The 9,911-nt window shown below is 35.4% G+C and overlaps 2 protein-coding genes across 2 annotated transcripts; one reads left to right on the top strand and one right to left on the bottom strand.

The window, feature by feature from the left end:
• Positions 1–307: 307 nt before the first annotated feature.
• On the top strand, positions 308–3,681 carry LOC113288306 (putative transcription factor bHLH086). The gene is made up of 5 exons (XM_026537339.1): positions 308–394; positions 914–1,019; positions 1,133–1,191; positions 2,530–3,396; positions 3,532–3,681. The coding sequence occupies exons 1-5, from the start codon at positions 308–310 to the stop codon at positions 3,679–3,681; spliced, it is 1,269 nt and encodes a 422-aa protein (XP_026393124.1).
• A 1,263-nt stretch (positions 3,682–4,944) lies between these two features.
• On the bottom strand, positions 4,945–6,916 carry LOC113283514 (ethylene-responsive transcription factor ABR1-like). The gene is made up of 2 exons (XM_026532808.1): positions 6,196–6,916; positions 4,945–6,015 (listed from the first exon to the last, which is right to left on the bottom strand). The coding sequence occupies exons 1-2, from the start codon at positions 6,827–6,829 to the stop codon at positions 5,216–5,218; spliced, it is 1,434 nt and encodes a 477-aa protein (XP_026388593.1). The 5' UTR covers positions 6,830–6,916; the 3' UTR covers positions 4,945–5,215.
• Positions 6,917–9,911: the final 2,995 nt, after the last annotated feature.

Genomic DNA, 9,911 nt, shown 5'->3' on the forward strand with positions numbered 1-9,911 from the left:
CTTTATTCGGGGTGGAGAGTTACCTCGCGCTTGAGATTTGTATTTCGCCTTCTGATGTTGACTGATTTGACAGGTCATTGACACGGATCTTTGACTAGGATTTCCTTACCTTACTTGGTATGACATGTGGCAATCCTATTTCGTGTACCTACACATGACATTACCCTAAACGTCAAAGAATCTGTAGCCAACATCTTTCAAGCACAACTACTACAATTTTTCATGCCAAAGATAGTTTTTCATTTGTGAACAGCTACTACATACTATGCCGAAAGTAGTTTTCCAGTAACAGCTACTACAAGTACTAATGCGTCTAACCGGAGTTATCCTTTTGTCACAACCGGAGATGAGACCCACAAGAAGGTTCAAGGAAAAGCTCGTGTTCAGTGGCGCGGTAAAAGTGTTCATCGTGGTGGTTGTCGTGATTGAGCGTTTGAAATTGAAATATAAATCTCTTTTGAAGTTGTTATTTTTAGTAAAACGTTTTAGTTACCCTTTTAGTTGTGCATTCCGTATGTTTAGTTTGTAGTAGACTTCGATGGTAATGTTCTCTTTTAGTTAAGGAATTTCGTAGTTTGATTTGTATTACGCTTTTATGTTTGTTTTAAATCCTTTTGGTAACTATTTTTTTTTTCTTTGATTGGTAAAGAATATGGTCCTTGTGGTGACATTTGAATTGGTCTTGGTTTAATGAGAGTCCAATAACTATAAGTAAAAAGTTCCCCCAGGCGAACATAATATCATTCTAGCCGAACCTACCAAAATTCCATTGTTAAGCTACAGAGTGAAGCTCGGACCAAAATTTGGGGTAGAGGTAGATGAATCTGAATAAATGGAAGAATAAGTAATCTTCTTATCGTACAATCAATCAGAAGTTTAAATTTAGCGATCAAATGATGTACCAACTGTGCAGTCGAATTATGATATAGAGTTCGAAATTACAAAAGACACGAAAAAGAATTACTTACTTCTGCCAAGCTTTGTAAATTTAGCTTTGACTGCAGTGGTGAGAAAGAACGGTACGTTTTTGTGCGGGCACCTTGGCTGTCCCGTGGACCATGGCCTGGTGGGAGATCTGGATAGGATTCCTGATCTGTCTCTATCATTTTCTGGTTTCTTGTGTTTGTGCTAGTTGGCAGTGTTGGCTTCTTGCCAATGGGAACCTTCAATAAGTCCATTGGAATTGGCTCTGTATCAATGGAAGCCTGGCATGCTGGCACCATTTGCTCTATCTATTCAGCTTGATTGATCCCATAAACCATAATATATGGACTAGACAATTTTTTTAATGGTGTTTCTGCTACTTTACTTTGCATAATCTTGTTTGCATTTATAGATTATTAGTGAAAGCTAAGCTTAGTGTTCCACAAGTTTAAGAATTTTGAGTGGGAAGATGACAACTGGTTGTTAAGATTGAAAACTACTAGTGTTTCCTCGTGTGCTGTATGGAACCAGTCGAGTAGAGTTTTGCAGCTTTGGTGCAAAGTGCAATAGTTGGTGAAATCTCTACTACGGCAAGTTAAGTAGTACAAGGCGGCAACTAAAATGCCTCAGATGGGCCACATTAATGTTTGACAAGAAAATGGGCCTATCTTCGGATGTAATCGTCGGTCCGCGAGGACTTTTCGAGGTTGAGGTTTCTTTCACGTTCTCCATTACTAGCGTAGTGGGCACAAGAACCTCCCATAACGCCACCATTAACGGAAAACTACATTAAAGCTTCTCCAATAGTGAATGTGGATGTTTCATACCTGGCATTTTTTTTAGGACATCTTCTAGATATAAAATCCTAAATATTAGGAAAAAATAAATTTTATCTCAAACCCATTAGATTGTTTCATCTTTCTTTACTTATTTGTAGGTATTCGATTGGTCAAAATTAATTCAATTATTGTTCTCATTAATTTTTATTAGTAAAAGTGTGACTAGGATGGGAAGACATCTCTAAGTGAATGTCTAAAATTAGAGGTTCACCTAGAAGATGTCTAACTTTTTTTCTGCCACCTCATCCTCACATCAATGGGTTGAAGATAATTTCTGGTAAATATGATTGTGTATCCTATGTGGATTAAGACTTTTTCCTCACATACATTCCATCTGAGAAGCTCTTACATTCCATTGCTTCAAAGTTTCTATCACAGTTACATCTGAGCCAATCAGTCAGAAAAAAATAACAACACTACGAACTCTGCCCGTAGATACATGATCTTATGTACGTCCCACAGCCGTAGACACAAACCCCATGATACGTCTTAATGTATCATAGACATACACTTTCCCTTCGGGTACAAGCAGTTTTTCGTGCCAATCGTGTCTCCGATTTGTCTGCAAACTCTCAACTGACTGGGGAACACCGGGCTAGATAATAACCGTTAGATACATGACCTTGGATGATTGATGCAGATCTCTACGATATCAGTAGATTAGGGTTAGTTATAATCAGTTATTCACTAATGACGGTTTCTATAGTATTACATTATCTAAATGCAATATACTTGTCTTAATACGTTTTGCTTTTGTTTTTGTTAGCAAAAGATTGTGAAGATGAACAACAACAGCAGCAACGATCTCATGATGAGTGCTAACTCATCTCCATTGATGAACACATCTTTCATGAGTAATACTAGTAGTAATAGTAGTTGCATTACGGGAATTACTACTGATAATGCTATGTTCTTTGAACAAGAAGAAGAAGAATACTTCTACACTAGCACTACAACAACAACAGATGTCAACAACAACAACAATCTTCTGCCTTACTTCTCTTATTCGTCGACAAATGATTATTACGGTGATGAACCCACAATGTTCTCTACACAGTCCTCAATGGCGCCACATGATGCATTTATCAACATTCCTTCTGGAGATTATGATTTCAACAGCACTACTACTACGCCTACATGTACTTACCATTACCCTAAACGCCAGAGAATCTCTAGCCAACATCTTTCTAGCACTACTACTACAACTACTACATTTCATGCCGAAAATAGTTTTTCATTCGTCAACAATGGTGTTGCATACAATCCAAACTCCTCGAATAACTTCAATAACCCAAGTGGTTCGCATTATGATTATCACCTTCCAAAACCTTACTTGTTACCATCAGCTACTACAAGTAATGCGGCTATGCCGGCTGGACAGAATTATCCTTGTGGTAACTATAATGGGATGAGCAGTAGTAATGCAAAGAAATCGAAGACTGGGTATTTATCATCTCAGAGTGTTGCGGCTAGAGAGAGGAGAAGGAAAATAAGCGAGAAAACTCAACAGCTTGAGAAGTTGATTCCTGGTGGAAGCAAAATGAATACCGCTGAAATGTTTCATGCTGCCTATAAGTATATCAAGTTTCTGCGAGCCCAAATTGGTGTACTTGAATTCATGGGCTCAATTCAGGTATATATATGAAATTAAATCTGTCATGATTTTTCTTAATTTCGGAGTAATGATGCTTATCAATTTATTTTGCTATCGTTAATAACTTTTTTTTGTTTTTATAGTAATGATTTTTGTAAAATTTTGTATGTGCAGGAAAATGACAAGATGGATTATTTAACACCAGTTCTAGAAGTCTTATTGAGATCGATAAAAGTCCAAGAGATGTTGTATGTAGAGGAAATGTGTTTGGTTGCCAAAGAGCTGTTTGATACCTGTGCAGCCCAAACATTAATTAGTTCCTAAATATTCATTTTCTTCCAACATTCAGTTGCATGTTTAGATTATTTAGTTTCTTCTGTTTTTGCCATCTTTTCTTCTTTTATTTTCCTTTTTTAGTCAATTTTGGCAAATTACCAATTATTTTCGCGCTGATTCTGCTGTTAGCATTTCATGTTCTAGTAACGAAATAAACGTTTTATTGTTAAAATTATGTTTTTATTTCATTTCCAGCCAATCTAGACCAACCAAAATAACCATGTTCTTTTTGTGCTTGGTAATTACAATGTTCTTTTATTTCTTTCTTGATCAAGGAAAGACGCATGGTTCTAGTTCTCTTACTTTTAGTATGTACAGTTTATACATAGGGTGTAGGCCTTAAGGCCTATGAGTCTATGACTTGGATCAAATGTACATACCAATAATTGTACTGGTAAGAATTGATTCGTGTCCAAAAACATCCCATACAGTTTGCCACGGAAACCGAATGAATAAAACGTTTTTTCCGTGCTGATGCGACTGACTATGTTGATGTGATGCGTTCTTTATCACTTGTCAAGAAGCTTCGAAAACTTGAGATAATAGAAACGTCAAGTGGGGCTTAAAGGATCTACCTGGCGCAGTGGAAACCAGACTGGAACTAATTGCCGGACCCACGTAAATGTGACGGTGACTTATTCTTTCTCGGCACTTTCTTTTACTTTTTTTTTGTTTTTTTTTTGCCCTTTTAGAATTATTCAAAACTACGTGGCAGTCACAAAAGGAGATATCTTTGCCACGTTTACAACCACGTCATCAGATTATTCAAGTGTGAAAGAAGAATGGCGTAAAGTGTCATCTCAAGTAACCTTAAACATTTGGTTTACTTGCATTAATTAATCACAAGGAATTATAGTCTTCGATTTGCATTTTAAGACTGTGATATTAGTTTGTCCCCTTATTAGCTCCTGGTAAACTCATTCATCCAGAATTGACATTTTGATCTCATCCCTTACTTAACATGGAAAGGTTATCCAATAAGCAAGACCATTTTTGGGTTTTATCATATCTTAATTATCACAATCATGATCTTCGATAACCTCGTGAAATCTGGTAATTCCTACAATAATTCTGAAATTTTATCCGGTAAAGCTCAATTGTTGTGTGATGGACTGATTTGATATAAATATCTGGAATTAAAATTGACAACAACCTTTTGTTTCCTTGTCTTGTTTTAGTCAAATTTTAATTTTGGATTAATGAGTGAGGTGGTCATGAACTCTTCAACCATGAACTAAAATACACAAACCCAAACTCAAAAAACCTTTACTACTTCGATTATATGTAATAACAAGAAAGTACAAAACCCTAATCTTTATCTGTTTCTCTTTTCTCATCTTTATCAGATGAATGGGAAGAAAATTAGTCCAAAACAAAAAGAATTACAAAAACCAAGTAAAAAAATGATAAAGCCAAGCACTTCTACAAATGGAACCAACAAACGTTTATCCCATACAGTGTCTGGTTAAATCAGTTCAGAACGATATAATAAAAACTCAAAAACAAAAAATATCCATCCGATTTAACTAGGAGGCGGTGGTGGCGGTGGTGCATAATGACTAGAATTCATCCATGAATAAGTCGGATAATCTGACCCATTACCACCACCACCACCCTGACTTTGATTTTCAGGTTGCCTGAAATAACCCGAATGTTGATCATTTGTTTGAAAAACAGAATAAGGAATAGAACTCGAAGTAGAAGAAGATTGAAAAGGAAAAGATGATTGAGAAGGATATAACATTTGTTCATATGGATTTGTTTGTAATTGTTGAATTTGAAAGAAAGGGTTGTTCTCGGAATTCTGAAGTAATTGTGTATATTGAATAAAATCTCTGTTAATATCAGAGCTACTACTCTGTAAATGGTGTAAACCCAATGGAGATTGTATGAAAGTAGAAGAATTAGATGATTGATTTTGGAGAACTGGAGAATCAGAAACTGAAGAGAAATGAGTTGTTGGAGATACAGAAATTGTTGGTCTTAATGAAACATTTTCAGGGAAATTAAGTTTAGCTCTGTTACCTCTAAATCTAAGAGCAGCTTCATCATATGCTCTAGCAGCTGATTCAGCTGTATCAAATGTACCTAACCATACTCTAGCTGCTTTATGTGGATCTCTGATTTCAGCTGCCCATTTCCCCCATGGCCTTTGTCTTACTCCCCTGTATCTTCTTCTTCTCTCAACTACTACTTCTTCTGCAGGATTATTTTGTTGCTGATCTTCTGCTCTTGGTGTACTTGATGATGTTGTTGTTGTTGTCTGATCCGTACTAGTTACAATGTTTGTTGTTGTAGTATTGCTTGGACCATCTGGTGATCCTATACATAATTAATTAAGCCCCAATAAGTACAAATCATTCAATTAATCACTGTTTCTTGTTGGTGTACAAAATTTTGAGATATGCAAAAAATTTAGATAAAATAATACACTATTCATCCCACCAGGTGAAGATTTGAAGTCATAAATAAATGTGATTCAAAGTGAATGATTTGAAGTACCTGATTTGCCCGAGGATGATTCTCCAGGTGAAGATTTGAAGTCAGCAATGAAACCACCTCTAAAATTTGATCTTATCATCCCACCATCACCACCGCCACCGTTGCCGCCTCTATGACCAGCACTGCTATTAATATTAATCTGATGGTGATCATCTTCTCTTTCTCTTTTTAGTCCACCATGATGGGTTGGAGTAGTAGTAGTATTACCACCCCAAGAAGTATTAGAAGAATATGAAGAAGAAGATGGTGATGAAACAGAAACAGTATTAGTATTGTTGTTATTTGATGTAGAGCTTATAAGATGGCCACTCAAATCAGACGTTGGTGAACCATAATTATTAAGCCAATGATGATGATCACCAGTTGTTCCTGAAACTACTTGTGTTAAAGCTGATACCATGGCTGACATCTCTCTTGTATTACTATAATTCTCAGAAAACATCGTCATACCCGCCGATTCGGTTCCGTAATCTTGCTGCTGCTGCTGTCTTTGATTTGATCCAACTCTTCTTATTCTACCTTGATCATTTGTTCCACCACCAGCTTGCTGTTGCATGTTTGTGTTATAACCAACATACTCGCTGCTAGTATTACTAGGCTTCCCTGATGAATTCGCCACTTTTAGCATGCACATGAAATAACAATAAGGATGTTGCTTGATATGTTCTCTTTGTGTTGTGTTGGTTTCTCTCCTTTTCTTTCCTGGTCGAGATTTGAGCTGGCTATAAATTATAAAACTTGGAAAACAATCGAACTCTTATTTATACTAGAAATATCCAATTAAAAACGTGCTGCGCCGCCAACACAACAGTTTATTACACAAGGACATCTACACATTACCGTTGTGGCCTTTGGCCGGCATATGCTAATGCCAAGTGATGGAACCTATTATTGTACTATTTCTCAGTTATCTTAATATTCCTTTTTTTATTTTTATTTTTGCAATTTAAGTCCTTATGAAATGAGATAAATTTGAAGAAAACCCAGATTTTGTGATTTGTTGTAAGACCTCTCCTTTGACATAGATTTTTATTTTATTGACCAAAAGATGATGTCATCACTTAGGTACAGTTCTCTTGTTTCAGATAGTCAAGAGCTGACAAACTTGCGATGACTATTTTTTTTTTTTTTTTTATTATGGATAAAGAGTAATAAAAATTCAAAGATTTTCTGTTTATAGCCAAAAATTCAAGACTTATTTTGGTCAAGTAATTGCCAATGATCCGACTGCCCAATAAATCCTCCACCATTCATGATGGATGTAAAGCTAAACAATGTCTATGATCGTTGAATGCTTCAAGGATAGATATATGAGCAAAATAGTAGGCTTGCGTTGAACAGTGACTACTGTTCATACTCTAGAAAGGCACTACTACTAATTTGTTTTATCCGTATTTTGTTTCTTGAATTGCCTTGAAATAAAGGGTTCTTTTCTTTTTATTTTGTTTTATAAATAAACAAATTTGGAAGAAAATGATTTGAATAAAATTCGATGCCGACTAGGAATTATGTTCACATATGACTAAACGAAGGTTTGACCGTCTTATCGTAGACAGGGAGTCTGGTTTGGTTTGGTGCGGTAAGTACTGAATAAGAAAGAGGATAAGAAGAAAGGGGCTTTGAAAGCAAAGGGAATGTCGGTTTCCTGACCCCCCTTGTTAGAGGTTGGTTCTGAATTGAGTTGAGGGATGCCGACAGAGAAGATCAAATCTCAAGTTAATTCATATTTTAATTTGGTTTAATTTTTTTTTTATCAAACTTATTACTATTATTCAATTTATTTTATTTTTGAGTATTCAATTCTTTATTGATCTGTAGTAAAATACTATTTAATTCTTTATTTTATTGTTCTTTGTAATATTCTGTCTGTATTTCTTGAACTTGGGAAGGAGCTATGAAGGTGATTCTTATTTAACATGATCATGATAATTAGAATGTTTATTGTATGATAAACATGATTATTTCTCTTTGAACGATAGTTATCGTGATAAACACCATCAAAATTTGGATATATGGCTCCTTGTCGTTTTTTATACTACACTATTTTAGTCATTTGTCTTTCCGGTAGGTGGTAAGTGAATGGATGATTTTACGTCATACACTATCCCCTCAGTATCTGAAACAAACAGAATCAACAAGAGATATTGCAGAGCCAAAAAGAATTGACATGTTTAAAATGATATCCAATTATTTGAATTAGCAGAAAATTGGTTATTTGTCCAAATATTTTTAGTTAACGGTTCAAATTGACGGGTAAAAAATAGTTTGGATGAAATGGCCAAAAAAAAAATAATAAGGATGAAGCTGGTTTCATTCTAGCTTAAATTAAAAATATTATAAGCTAAAAAAAATAATAAGGATGGAACTGGATACATCCTGTTTAAATTAAAAATAAGAAAAAATATTTGAAAATAGCCACGATGAAATTGGTTACATCCTGCCTATTTTTATATTTTTGGCCATTTAGACAGAATCAAAATCTAACTGTTCATTTCACACAAGAATTGTTGATTTTGGTTTTTTTAACCAATTTTGTGTTGAATTAAACAGAATAAATTAAAAAATATTATAAACTAAAATAGTTGAAATGTTTAAAATAACATAAAATATGTTATTACACCAGTAATATTGAGTTTGTCGAGTAAGTAAAATTAACCTTCTGGTAAACTCCAAAGTTATTTTACCCATCCGACACCACATCCAGAATGAGGTAGATTTATCGAATACGGGCATTCAAACTAGCAGCTGACTGTGGATTCGATCATTCAAGTTCACAACCGGGCGATTGTTTATAATTTTTGGATTAAGAACACAGTCAAAACACGTCTTGCCTCGTGCGTTTTTACAGAGCGTAAGCTATATTTTATACACCGGTTTTCATTTTAACACGCAAATTTCTGACAGTACAGCACGAATAAAAAAATGAGCTGGTACACGGACTACTCAAAAAAGCCCGTTAATTTAGCCCAGCCGACTTCGAAGTTATCTGCAGTGAACACGTGTGCTTATTCTGGCGTTTACTGGCGTTCGGTGGGGATTGTCGTATGTGGTTCTGGTGGTGACCCATTGATTGAGTGAGATATTATTAATATTAACTTCTTAAATGTCAACTTTGACTTGAGTCAACAACCGTGAGTTTTCCTTTTCACATAGGGGATACCTAATAAGGGTCTGGCGGTTTCGAGTTGGGGAAATAGCCACTAGCTAGTGACCTGAAACTAGGGGTTAGGTCTTGGGTGAGTGTTGTTTATAGATTACCTCAAAATTGTGTTTGAAATTCATCCAACTGCGCCACAAGCTAAATAGGGGAGCAAAGTATGCTTTATGGTTGCGGACTTATTATTTTACACATTTTCGTGGATAGTGTGGTTCAACCCTTCCGTCATGAAGTGTGAACACATTGTAATTCATGTTTTTCAGTGGGATTTGTTGGCCTCTCACACACGCATGACAAAGTACAAACTACCTGCTAAAAATATTTCACCACCTTCCCAAAAGAGTTGTCAAAAAAATCAGTTCACGTATCATTACAAAGAAGAACACATGCAAACCATTCAATTTACTTTTTACTGTTTCATCAACAATCCGGTACAGTATTACTTTAATTGAATCTTCGTATGCCATTCAAGACAATCAAGAACGTGTTCCATGGGTTCGAAAAGCTTCCTACTATGGATAAATATAGAGGGATTATATTTTATCTCCAACGTACAGCT

This window comes from Papaver somniferum, chromosome 1 (assembly GCF_003573695.1).
Source record: "Papaver somniferum cultivar HN1 chromosome 1, ASM357369v1, whole genome shotgun sequence".
NCBI lineage: Eukaryota > Viridiplantae > Streptophyta > Magnoliopsida > Ranunculales > Papaveraceae > Papaver > Papaver somniferum.